A 13,999-nucleotide genomic window follows, 5' to 3' on the forward strand; every position below is an offset into this window, starting at 1 on the left:
TATTCAATCTTCTTATTTCCAAAGATTATGATAATAATAATTCAACTCTTGAGTGATGATGCATAAAATACGTAGACAGTTTCACGTTTTATTGAGGAAAAAAAGGCTGCGTTGTGAACACAATGACAAGGTACACTCAACGAGGCACTGAGGAATAACTGTCAGTATGATCACTTATTTATCACACAATAAACATTCCGTATAGCAAAAAAATACATGTCAGAAAAGATCCCCACAAAGTCAACTTTCGGGCTTTCAATCGATCGTAACTGACTGTTTGGTTTGTTTTAGGAGACGTTAGGCCGCACATCCAAGTTGGCTTCATCAGTTCATGGTCATAGACTGGTCAGATTTAGTCTTAGACTTAGATACAACAGCTGTTGTTGGCATTGACAGTAGGGTTGCTTCTTTGCAGCTCAACAGTTGTTTGTCTTACTCTGATAGGGCGATACCATCCATGCCCAGGCACACCATCCTGGTATGGGAGTATAAATATTTTGGGTTTTGGCACCAGTCGCTAGACTAGATCTGAACAATCCAAGTCCATAACTAGATCTGACCAGTCTAAGTCTATGAGCATGAACTGATGAAGCCTACTCGGATGAGAGGCGAAACGTTTTCTAAGACAAACCAAACAGTCCAGTTGCAATCGATTGAAGGCCCTGAGATTACAGTGACCTGGATGAATGAGAACATCCATAGACATAAACTTTGGAATATTTCAAAACTGTGACCCGACATCTTAACATTTTGCATAAAACAGCCAAATCATGAGGAGTGAAAAATTCCCTTCATCAAAATGTTATCCAATTAATCACTGGCAGTCAAATTACAACCAAGCTCAGCATGAAAACTAATGGACATAACACACATTTGTTTAAATATCTCTTACTAACATCTAGCTTATAAATATAAAACCTTCTTATTGCAGTGACATACTTCTCAAATGACAAACCCCATCAACACAGCACGCTCCCTTCATTCCCACATCCTCTCTTAAAAAAAACTAAAAATATTAAAAATAGAAATATGAATTAATTTGTTCTGCAAGTCAGGAAGACTGGTAGCTGGTTGTTCTTGTCGGGATCAGGTCAAAACAATGATGCATAAATATTTTTTCATCACTGCAATAACTGCAGCACAAAAAATACTAAAAACACTTTTGTATTATCTAGGAGTGTCCTAGTTTTTAATGTTTTTCTTCCTTCTTTTTCACTTATACATTCTCTAATACAACTGCAGATACACATTATTCTTAACAGTTGTCTACATTTGGACTGGCTCAAAATTCGCTTTGTACTATAATAATGGTTATTTACAAAAAGGTCCATAGCTGGAGGGTGATATTTGACACTTTTACTTTAAACCTTTCATTCAGTCAGGGATCACATTTTAGTCCCTGTTTTCATCATGAGAAACATTTTTGCATTATTTGACATGAACACAGACTGGATGCACACTTTATAAAACAAGGATTTGCAAAAAGAATGTGGTTTTAAACAGTCCGTATGGTGTCACTGTAAAATGCAACTATGATAAAATCCCTTTTGCAAGCTGGTAAGATGTCCAGTTTAGGGTACAGTTTTGGGTGCGTTGCAGGGATACCATTACTGCCCTGATGAGAGCAACACCTTTCAGTTATGTGTTTAAATGGCCGGTGCTGATCGATCATTTGTGACGGTGGGTCTCAGCCTGACGGTCGCAAAGGGATTACCTCCTCTGTAAGAAGAAAATTGTTAAAATCCCCATTCGTCTCTAGTCCAGTGGTTCTCAAACTTGAATCACAAAGTACAAACTCAGAAAACACTTGGCTTTTCAAGTACCACCATAATGACCAGCATTAAAATACAGTTGGGTAGTAGGCCCAAGTATTTATTAAAACAAAGTATATTTAATAATTTTGGCTACTGTAACTTTACACACAATGCACAAACCTTACCAACAATGATACACCATATACAATCCATATTTACAGAGGTACTAGAGGTAATACAGTTTGAGAATTACTGTATTAGTCTGAACATTTAAAGGAGTATGTTAGCTCTGTTACATATAACTCACCCTAGAAATGGAGCCTTTGCTGTCCCATTTACAAGAGAAACCTGTTGTGGGAAAGAGGAAGACCCTTAGAGAATGCAACACACCAATAAGATCCCCTATAAATCCACATAAATCCATCCAGCTGTAAAGAAAAGGCAGGGTTACCAGACTGGTTGGATTAGTGTACTTATTATCATTTGTCTTCCTGCCTGATGGTGCAATATAGAGCTTTGACAAGGAGAAGTACTGATGTGACAAGCTTACAGCTCCCTCTCTGGAATCTAACTCATCGAGATACTGTAGTTGTGTGAATGGCACAACACTCTTCTCTGATGACGATGCTCTTATTAGCTCACCGTAGGCACTTGAAGATGAAGAAATAATTTACTTTTGTTGCCTGGGGTGAAGTCTGATGCACGTTATCAAGATGGGTTTTAGGTAAATATGGCGAATGTCTTAAGAGAAACGGTTTGTTTTTTGTTATAGATTCTCATGTTTTGAGTGTGCAGCAGCAAAATAATATAGTAACCATTTCTAATGAATAAACTGTACAATTTGCATTACTTCCTCCATCCACTAAGAAGCATACAAACGCAGCACTTAAAACCCAGGCGTCAAACGCCCAGATTTGGCCCGCCACATTGTTTTATGTGGCCCGATAAAACCTGTAAATAATGTGCATCAATAAACCATCATCTTTTATTACTGAATTTTTTTAATTCATCTTTCCTTACAAATATATTTGCTCTTTTGAAAGAAAAAAAGCATGGTAGTGTACTGCATACAATTAAGTTAAGTTAAGTTCAAGTACCAATGATTGTCACACACACACTCGGTGTGGTAAATTTGTCCTCTGCATTCGACCCATCCCCTTGATCACCCCTTGGGAGGTGAGGGGAGCAGTGAGCAGCAGCAGTGGCCGCGCCCGAGAACCATTTTGGTGTTTTAACCCCCAATTCCAACCCTTGATGCTGAGTGCCAAACAGGGAGGTAATGGGTCCCATTTTTATAGTCTTTGGTATGACTCGGCCGGGGTTTGAACTCACGACCTACCGATCTCAGGGCGGACACTCTAACCACAAGGCCACTGAGCAGTTACATGTTTTTTAAATTTTAATATTATCTGTTCAAGCAAAAAACATAGGCCTTGCATGTTTCTATCAGGCAGGAACGTCTATTTGGTTGTTAAGTGATTGCCCCCCCCGATTTTGCCAGCAATTCAATACATTAGAATAACTAAAAAAGTTAATTATTTCAGTAGTTCAATTAAAATAGTCAAACTATCCTGTATTGTCACTATACACACATCTGAGTGACATATTTAAAAAACAATATCTTAATAATTTTGATGATTATAGCTCGCTTAGAGCTAAAATATTTTTAAATGGTCTACAAGTTTAAGATTGTAAAGTATAGGTATGGTTCACACTCCAATCATCTGCAAAAACCTTCAAAGCCTTTATTTGATGTATTCAAATAAAATCACTTTTGCATGATATTCTAATTTATAAAGATACACCTGAATTTGCATGTTCAATGTGCTGAAATAATACCTTCTATTCCAGATTTTTGCTTGTCTGACAGCCGCATCTCTGGTAGGTTGCTGTTTTGAGGGCTTCCCCCTGACTTCTATCTGTCAGGCAACAACTTTCCTAGTTATTTTCTATGCTCCAGCTTTCCTTTCCCCCTGATATTTATCTATAAGGTCAGTGGTTCTCAAACTATTTTCACCAGGTACTACCTCAGAAAACACTTGGCTCTTCAATTACCACCATAATGACCAACATTAAATTATGATACCGTAGTAGGCCCAAGTATTTATTAAAAACAAGAGAAAAGTTATATTTAAAATATAAGTATAGCTAGTATTTTTGTTCACAGAGTTTGAACATGAACACTGTGTTTGAATATTTATCATTTTATAATATTTTTTATGTCATTGCCTGAAATAAATAAAATAAATTAATGAATATAGGAAAATAAAACACTCTACTTTAATCACTGTATTTTAATCAAGTGATTATTTGGCGTACTATTTGATTGAGCCCGCATACCAATGGTACATGTACCACAGTTTGAGAATCACTGAATTAGGTAATGATCTTTATTTAGTTTCAAAAACCTTACAAATTAATTTTTTTCACTGATGAAAACAACATACTTAGTTGTGATAACAATCTATAAATATTAATAGTAATAGTAGAACATATTTTTAATTGTTAAATAAGTAGTTTGATTCAATTAAATTAACTCTCAATTTAAACAAAACTAAATTTATACTTTTTGGAAAACGTGCCACTGAGGTACGTATACATTTTAAAATAAATGATACTGAGATAGAAAGACTGAATGAAATAACATTTCTTGGATAAGCTCAGTTGGAAGCCCCATATAACCTATATAAAGGCAAAGCTACTTAAATCTCTTGCAATAATATCTAAAGTCAAATAATTACTATATGAAAAAAACGTATATATTTCATACTGTTCCCTGGTTCTCTCTTACATGACTTATGGGTTAGAAGTGTGGGGGGAACACTTATAAAACCAATTTTATTCCAATAAGTATCATTCAAAAAAGAGTGATCCGCATTGAGAATAATTGAATAATTTGGGGCGGCATAGCGTAGTGGGTAGAGCGGCCGTGCCAGAAACCTGAGGGTTGCCGGTTCGTGCCCCGCCTCTTGACATCAAAATCGCTACCATTGTGTCCTTGGGCAGGACACTTGACCCTTGCCCCAAGTGCCGCTCACACTGGTGAATGAATGATGAATAATAGGTGGTGGTCAGAGGGGCCATAGGCGCGAACCGGCAGCCACGCTTATGTCAGTCTACCCCAGGGCAGCTGTGGCTACAAATGTAGCTTACCACCACCAGGTGTGAATGAATGATGGGTTCTCACTTCTCTGTGAAGCACTTTGAGTGTATTTGAGTGCTATATATACATCTAATCCATTATTATTATTAATAAAGTGGCTTACATGGCACATAGAAATGAGCTTATCTTTAAACTAAAAGCACAAAAAATTAAGAGTTTGGGCGACTTTAAGACAACACAATTTATGTATAACATACAATAACAAGTTACTGGTGTGTTTATAATTTCCAAAAAGAAGAAATGTTTACAAAAACATACGTGAGAACGAGTGTATCTTTCGTTGGGGTTAATGTATGGAATAAGTTGGACCATGTGGTAAACAACTGTAAAACTTAAATTCAATTTAAATTTATTTTGAAGAAATCAAATATATGTTGAGAATGGATGCTAAGGATGCAAAATTAATATGATTGAGTGTTTCACATTTTTTTGTGAAGAAGCATCAAAGGTTGGAATTGGGGGTTAAATCACCAAATGATTCCCGGGCGCGGCAATCGCTGCTGCTCACTGCTCCCCTGTGGGGATGGGTTAAATGCAGAGGATAATTTCACTGCACCTAGTGTGTGTGTAACAATCATTGGCACTTTAACTTTTAACTTGAACTGAAAACAAAACAAAAAATGCATGGATAAGACATTGGCAATTTTTTCTGTTTTTGTTTTGTAAATACATTTGGATAGGTGTAATAAGCTTTAGTTTCTGCCTATTCCATTTCAGACTACCGTATTTTTCGGAGTATAAGTCGCTCCGGAGTATAAGTCACACCGGCCAAAAGTGCATAATAAAGAAGGAAAAAAACATATATAAGTCGCACTGAGTATAAGGCGCATTTTTGGGGGAAATTTATTTGATAAAACCCAACACCAAGAAAAGACATTTGAAAGGCAATTTAAAATAAATAAAGAATAGTGAACAACAGGCTGGATAAGTGTACGTTATATGACGCATAAATAACCAACTGAGAACGTGCCTGGTATGTTAACGTAACATATTATGGTAAGAGTCATTCAAATAACTATAACAAATAGAACATGCTATACGTTTACCAAACAATCTGTCACTCATAATCGCTAAATCCCATGAAATCTTATACGTCTAGTCTCTTACGTGAATGAGTTAAATAATATTATTTGACATTTTATGGGTAATGTGTTAATAATTTCACACATAAGTCGCTCCTGAGTATAAGTCGCACCCCCGGCCAAACAATGAAAAAAACTGCGACTTATAGTCCGAAAAATACGGGACACGTATAAAAAACAAATGATTCTCTTTATCTGTCAAAAGTTTAAAAGTCTGAATAAATTAAGCTTGAACCTTAAAAAAGTACTTCTTTGGTTGATTACTGTACTGACCATTATGCTAAAACTGTTTTGTATGCTCATTGTACTTACCCTTCATTTTGTTTGTTTAAAGTGGTCAAACTACTTAAACATATTTTTACTATCCAAACGATACTATTACATGCACAAATTAATTAACAAACAAAATGTTTTTGTTTCTTTGAGCTGACTTACACTGTCAAAGCACTACTATAGGGTTAAAGGGGATGTTGTGACAAGTAGCTGCAATAATAGTGACAAGGTCCACTTTTGCCCTACAGTCCCATAAACAAGACTTTAAGTAAGCAGTTAGCTTTTGACCTTTCCTTGAACAAGGCTTATAAGATAAAAGGATATTCGATCAAGAAGTACTCTACTGTATCCGGAGGGAGGGAAACAATTAAGATGAATGGGATCTCTCTTGGAAGTTTATTTCACCATAAAGCCCTGAGGCAGCAGGTTGAGAGGACAGTGCAGTCACACAGTCCCAATGATGAGAAAGGAGAAGCATGCCTAGACTTGTTCGCTGCTTGCTTGGGCAGATTCTATCAGCGGACAAATCACCAACTAAAATTGTGACTGTACCCTTCTTGTCCTTTACGCCTGCCTGTGTAACATCCTTATCTGATCTTCATTCCTGAACAGAGGAGAAATTTGCCTTGGAGCAGATGACTGCTATGTTCCACACTGTGCCTTAAACATATTTTACTTTTTTATACACTGTTATTACAAATCATCATTGAGATACATGTTTAACTAGCTGGAGGATATATGATGTTTGAGGCTACTGTATGTTTCAGCACAATTAGTCAGGCGAAAAGTAAAAAATGTGCTCTGACATTTTTCTTCGTGTGGGCTAGGTGCGGACTATGGACTAACCATAAAAGTAATAAAAATATCAATACAGGAAACGCTGAACACAGGTGAAACTCAAACACGGCCACAGCCCTGTCCTTTATCATGACGGAGCCAGAAGATATCAGGGTAGGCGCATTGGCTTAAGAAAAATAAGATAAAGCATCTTTTTCAAACCCCAGACACGACCGACGTACAGTGGAACGTCCAATTACAAACCCCTCATTGTACAAACTTTTCGATTTACGAACCATAGACTGAATGAAAATAGGCTTTGTTGGACGAACCTTTCCTTTTTTTCATTCATCAAGTACTTTGTACACATCCTTTGCCCAGCAGTGCTGTCACTAGCTATTTATGTGTTGTTTTTTTTAGCGTTTTACAGCATTTTTCTAGTTTTGCTAGCTCAATGAGTCCCAAGAAAGCAATGGACAAGCGATGTGTTGTTTGAAAAATTCAGGAATAGAAACGGTATCCACAGCGTTGTACAACACTGCTTCCTCTGCCCTCCTCCTCACTTATGCTGCATGCCAAAAACATTCACCAACATGGTGCAGTGGATTTTATTTTTTTATTCTTTATCATTGCAATGACGTGGCTGTTAAGGAGTTTTGTGATTTCAAACTGTGAGTGCACTACAGGGCTAGTGACAGTAGCCACATGTACATGGACAACATTTATTTAATCAGATTATTATTCGGATTAGAATGTTACTGTGTACATGAACCCTGAAAAAATTATGTGATTATAACTTGCATTTTCATGCATCACACCTTAAATCAGAATACTTTACTTTGACATGCGCAGAGCATAACATAAACGAAAAGGTGTGTTATTGTTTGTGCTATGGTGCCATCTTTTGGACGAGTTTACTTACTGCAGGTGCTGAAAAAGCAGTAGACTTACACTGTAAACAAACATGGCTTTGTTCAATTCTGCTTGTCCGACGTTATCACGGCATTTATTCAATCTTTTTTTCCTTCTGTTCACTACTTTTGTTTTACCTCTCTTTTTGAAATGTAGCTGTTGTGTACCATTTATGTTGCGATATGTATAAGTTGCCACGCGTCTTCATGTTACGAAATTCTATGTACGTTTGAGGCTAGCAGTTAGCACTTGAAGTAGCTGTAATGTCGTGAATAAAACAGCTGCACCCCTTCTTTTATTGTTACATCGACACATGACACTCCAGACCATACTTTTGTATTTGCTAGTCTAGTTTTAAAGCAACAAACTCAACAGCATATAACGCTACTTCTGTACATGTTGAATGGAGGGAGACAGCAGCAGGACAATCGCTTCATTCCGAGACTATTAAACCTAGTCCCACCTCTACCACCAAAGTATATCTGACTGACAATATGACATGGCAGTAAGGATAATTCTAAAATTTGGTTGAGGGTCCAAAGCTGACTGCATGTAAAGTAACTACGTAAAATGTATGTATGTATGTATGTATATATGTGTACATTTTATATTAATATAATGGATATATAATCAACAAATAAATATTAAACATTAAGAGTATGTGAAAGTTCTACTTCTACCTTGTTTACTTCTGTGACGACCTTCTTAAAGTTTTGGAATCAATAAGAAATATCAAGCAGCTAAAATGTGCCAAACATGGATAAGTGTGCATAGTGTTTTGCATTTTTCGCCATCATGCTTTGTAGTGGATTCAAATGGGTGTCATTTAGAATTTTTTACGGTGCAAGGACATTTTTTATAGTGTCTACAAAGTTCAGCGAGCAGGTTGTGTTATGTGTGACCATGTCTGTTGACATGTTGTTTTGGTTGGATTTCTTTTTTTTTTTGCACCATGACTAGTGAAGGTTGTTTTCATTGGGTCATATAACTAAATGCTGCGCGTAATTAAAGGTCAATGACCAAAATTACTCACGTCGTCCAATTGATGTCGACATAACAGCAGCTTCAAAATTTGCACACTGTTAAAATGAATGCATTCTCTCGGTAGGTAAAATCCCATATTAAACTAATGATGTTTGGTGGGCCAAATACAGGCGAGCTGTAGTTTGGACACCCCTGCCATAGTTTGTTGGTGTTGCTATCTTTTGCATTTTTGCACGTTTTTGTTGCTGTTAAGATAAATTAATTTAGCATTTTTACCTGCACGTTGTGTCCTGTCCCTGCATCCTAGGGTCATGCTTACTGCCGACGTGTATTTGTGACTTACAGTATAGCACTGTATCACGCTTTATATTGTGTTCAAAATGTTCAAACGTTTACTAAAATAAGGACTCTTGTCAAGGCTGGAACCAATTTTTCATGTTACATTGTTTCTTATGGGGAAATTTGCTTCAATGTACAAATTTTCCTATTTACAACCCTTTTTAAGAAACAATTAGGTTCATAAATCGAGGTTCCACTGTCTTTAAAAAAAATAACCTAAAAGTTATTCATTTGTACTGTATTGTAAGTAAATCACTACTTCAGTAAATATATAAAAGAAGAAGGGGAAATAGCAGTTTGATGCTATCCGAAATATAAATTATTTAGTTTTAAACTGGTTTCGCGCCAGTGCCCACATGACAACATGTAAAAAAAATAGACAATTATGATATACAAAATTGTTGCTTAAACAAAAATCAAGATTATTTTTATATCATCATTCATCTAAACTATGCCAAAAATACGCTTTAATATAACACAGTTACGTATGGTTGAAATAAGTCTTTACCATGATCATTACAGAGATGCTCATTTCAACTTGTCTCTTTTCTTTGGGTTTGACATTTATAATGAATAATATTAGATCATAAATGTATGGTTCCAACCGTGTTCTGTGGCGATGGCGTCGAAGAAATCATCGTACTCGATGGGAAGTCGTCAGAGTAGTCTGGTGGCGGCAGTAAAACAGGCTCCTCCTCCCCCAGATCAGGCAGACTGGCAACACTCGGACTGCGCAATGGTGTCCCGAAATTGCTATTACAATATGTGACTCGTTAAAATCAGCCATCCGACATAATCTATAATAGTTAAACAGTATATAGTATGTGCTCTTACCTGTTCAATATCATAGGTTCACTGTAAGGTCTGCAGTAGGATGAAGGGAACCAACCACGCCTAATAAACAAGACACAAGTACACCACAATATTAGGCATTAAGCAAATGTTAAATATTTCAAGATATTGAAGTACTGCAGCACAAAATGTCTGAATTATGTTTAAATATTATGTAGCCATTTCTCAACGACCATCTCCAACAAGTTTGTGCAAAACATGCTACGATTTCAGCATTACCTACTAACACGATTAGTTGATGACTGTTATTCTTGCCAGTTATTATTTCTTGGACGTGTGCACCAGCATTATGTTTGTAATGCAGCAGGGCAAAGGGCTTTACAACTGTCACCTCTAACATACCGGACATTCTCTTCTGTTTCTACACCAGGTATTAACACAACAAAATATACTGAGACAGAACAGAAACTTGCACTGCAGCCTGAGCAATGTGAAAGAACATGATTGTCAGTCGTGCTGCACGATGGTTGGTATGAAATACCGTCCCTTGTTGTGAAGGTGACAATTGCTGTGCACTTAATATGAACTAGAATAACAACAACACACTCTCCTACACAAAGGGGAAGGTTTACAGCTTCGTCAGACAAAAAAAACACCCCATAAAAAAAACGACCCAACTGTTATGTAACTTGTTTTAAAAAAAACGACCACAATGTATACCACCAGGTACCCTTCAAAGCCGGTAATTTTTTCCTACACTTTGAACCCTGCAGCTTATAAAACAGAGCGGCTAATTTATGGATTATTCTTTGCTGACAGCCATAATAAAAATAATTTTATAAAAATAAAATTTATGCAAAAACACTGATAGGGTGCTTTATTGTTGGTGCTATGGTACCATCTTTTGGAAGAATTTGTTCACTGCAGGTGCTGCAGTGTCCTTCCATTTAGTGCTTTCAACAACCGGAAGTACATGTGGCGTTCAGACTTCTAGCCGTCCATAGCGTTTCTACTTGTATGGATTCTTCATTCATCACTCCAAGCAACGTTTGTAAGTTTTACAGTATAACTAAAACTGTTTAAACTTAATAAAGCGTCCCATGTGTAATGCCTGTAGGAGTCTTTTCGTGCATATTTGTACGTGCTATTGTAACGTAATGACGCTAGCGTCGTTAGCATTAGCTAATCTGCTCACACATTTATAAGTGTCTGTGTTAGTATTATTAACTTACAACAGCATTCTTTTAGTATTGTTTCAGTTTCACAAATTCTTCATTAAATTGACCAAAACGCCACCGTGGAGTTATTGAGTCTGTTTAACTGATTGGAGAGCCAGCTTCCGCAGCTAGTGGGTCCATGACGATGACTTCTGTTTTGTTTGATCAGCTGTGTGACAGGCTCCGTTTGGAAACAATTGAGGTATGTAAGTAAACATTTACAGAATCTTACTGTGTAAATAACTAATTTTGCAACGTTTATATCTGTGGCTAACATATGGATTTTTTTTTCTTTCCAAAATTTAGTGGGTGCGGCTTATATCCCGGTGCACTCTATAGTTCAGAAAATACGGTATATGCCATATATTCTTGCCTATAATGACAGGGTGCATGGTCTACAAATGCAAATACGGTTGTACCTCAACTTTAGAGTGTTTTGAGATAAGAGCTGTTTCTCGGCCAATTGTTACGGCTTAAGTTTCATGCAAAAATTTGAGTAACAAGCATCCCCGTCATTAGTTGGCATTGCAAATGTCACAGTGAACCCCGTTAGATCCAACCAATACATCTGGTCTTACTCTGTAGCATTAGCACATAGCTAGGGATTGACATAACTTTTTTTCCAACCATGAGAAGGAAGAAAGTGAGTGTGATGAGAGGAACAATAGGATAATATTCATTGAATTAAATACAGAAATCATCAAAAACATGACAGAGTGTAGCTAACTCGGTATAGCAATTGGAGTATATCACTGCTAGTCTGCACCATACTGAAGCCAGCCAAGACTGTTAAAAATAATATCTAAACTGCAGACATTTGTTCATGTTTGACGAAGAAGCAGCTGGAAGGAGATACCGTAGAAGTCCACTGTCCAAGGTAAATGCTGCACATTATTTTTACATTAATTCATAAAACTACTTTACTTGTTAGTAGTACATTATTTTCGGTTTCATACAATATTTATAAAATGTTATTTCATTTCAAACGGCATGTTACATGTTAACATTGTGCTGTTGGGGGTAAGGGGGAGCACCAATGAAATAGATTTGACTTCATTTCAATTGGGATACACAGATTTGAGATACAAGTGTTCTAAGTTAAACACTCCGTCACAGAACCAATTTGGCGAGTGGTCAGCATCCAGCACCTTTATCTCTGCATGCGCTTTAAAACATTGGTTGTATTGGTGTGAAACACACTTGCTAATTCAAAATGGCACCGCTACCCACGTACACCGTAGTAACCAGACAGAAAAAAGTAGCTATCGGCGTCTTATTTCGGTGCTAAATGAATGCAGACTCAGCCACCTGCAACTAGTGCTGGAAGGTTATATTGTGCAAGTAATGTCTTGTAATTAACGTAGTGTCTTGACAAAGACACACATTGCGACAGTCTTTTTTACCTTTATTGCTAGACCATAACACAACAATGGCAGTGCTCACATCCATGCATATTGCTGTAGTTGTCGCTCATCATCATAATTGCAACACAACACTTTATCATTGCGCACCAATCATAGTCACTGCGAGTGAGGTGCATTCACAAACCATGGAATCCTGGACATTAACATTGCTACACAAGCAAATAAATACTGTATTTTTTGGACTGTAAGGCGCACTTAAAATCCTTTTAGTTTCTCAAAAATCGATAGTGTGTAGAACTTACTGTTGAGTCTTCTCCAGCTCGCCGTAAAGCCAACCGTCTTTTTCCTTGTGAATGAGCAAGGCGATCATGTCGCCCTCGTCAAAGCTGAGAAGCGTGCTGTTGTTTCCTGCCGAGTGCGGAAAGATGGTCCTGACCCGAGGCCTCTTGGCCATATTGAGACCTGACAGCTGGGATGTAGACCGGGACAGACCATCTTCGCCCAGGCTGCCTTGATCTGGAAGTAGAAAAAGCTCAATAAAAAGCATACTTTTAAATATTTTAGCTGTGAAATTTGACATAACATCCACATTTAATGTGCAGCTCCTTAGGATATACCGTATCGACCCGAATATACTGTATGACTTTTTCCTTCCTTTAGAAGGTCTAAAAAAGACAGAGGTCTAGAGATTTACAAAGTACATGCAGGATAACAAGTAGTGCCAATCTACCTCTCCCCGAACATTTCATATTTTCTCACACACTATGACTTGGAGATACCTAGTAGATCCATCAGTCCATCCTTTTTCTACCGCTTGTCCCTTTTGGGGTCTGCGCGGGGACTGGAGCCTATACCAGCTGTACTCGGGTGAAAGATGCTGTCGATATGATACTAATTTTGAAACAATGGCAATCAATAACGGTGTAACGGTACAGCATCCTCATGGTTTGGTAAATACTGTACCTCAGTATGGTTCGGTTCATTTTCAGTACAGTAAGGGAACAAAATGTCATGATTCATCATGGCTGTTTATTGTTTGTTTTTGTGTCAGCACTCCTTCCTCCCTTGTTTCCCACTTCCTGTTGGAGCGCTGATTCTACACTTGCCGGGAAGGCCAGTTAGCCAGCATGCAGTCGCTGGTTCATTGTTTCCTGTGCGCCGCAGTCTATGGTCTACCTTCCTGAGTTTCTACACAACTTGAATGTTCTTACTATGGCCTGGTACCTAATTGAAAGACCTTCTACCTGCACATCGTGTGCCTTCTCTGCATCCTGCGATCACACCAACAACAACCATGCGACACCGGTACACAACATGCCAAAACATAAAATTGCTTAGCTAT

General features: G+C 37.5%; 1 protein-coding gene across 1 annotated transcript in view; it reads right to left on the reverse strand.

The window, feature by feature from the left end:
- Positions 1 to 75: 75 nt before the first annotated feature.
- The window catches only part of baiap2l1a (BAR/IMD domain containing adaptor protein 2 like 1a), a 55,745-nt gene continuing 41,821 nt past the window's right edge, over positions 76 to 13,999 (reverse strand). The window contains exons 10-14 of the mRNA XM_061967447.1: positions 12,960 to 13,173; positions 10,119 to 10,178; positions 9,890 to 10,037; positions 2,062 to 2,102; positions 76 to 1,719 (exon numbers count right to left, since the gene is read on the reverse strand). Coding sequence (XP_061823431.1) covers positions 1,647 to 1,719; positions 2,062 to 2,102; positions 9,890 to 10,037; positions 10,119 to 10,178; positions 12,960 to 13,173 — 536 coding nt within the window. The 3' untranslated portion in view covers positions 76 to 1,646. The remainder of the gene's footprint in view (positions 1,720 to 2,061; positions 2,103 to 9,889; positions 10,038 to 10,118; positions 10,179 to 12,959; positions 13,174 to 13,999) is intronic.

The sequence above is a fragment of the Nerophis lumbriciformis genome, linkage group LG11, assembly GCF_033978685.3.
Source record: "Nerophis lumbriciformis linkage group LG11, RoL_Nlum_v2.1, whole genome shotgun sequence".
NCBI classification, from domain to species: domain Eukaryota; kingdom Metazoa; phylum Chordata; class Actinopteri; order Syngnathiformes; family Syngnathidae; genus Nerophis; species Nerophis lumbriciformis.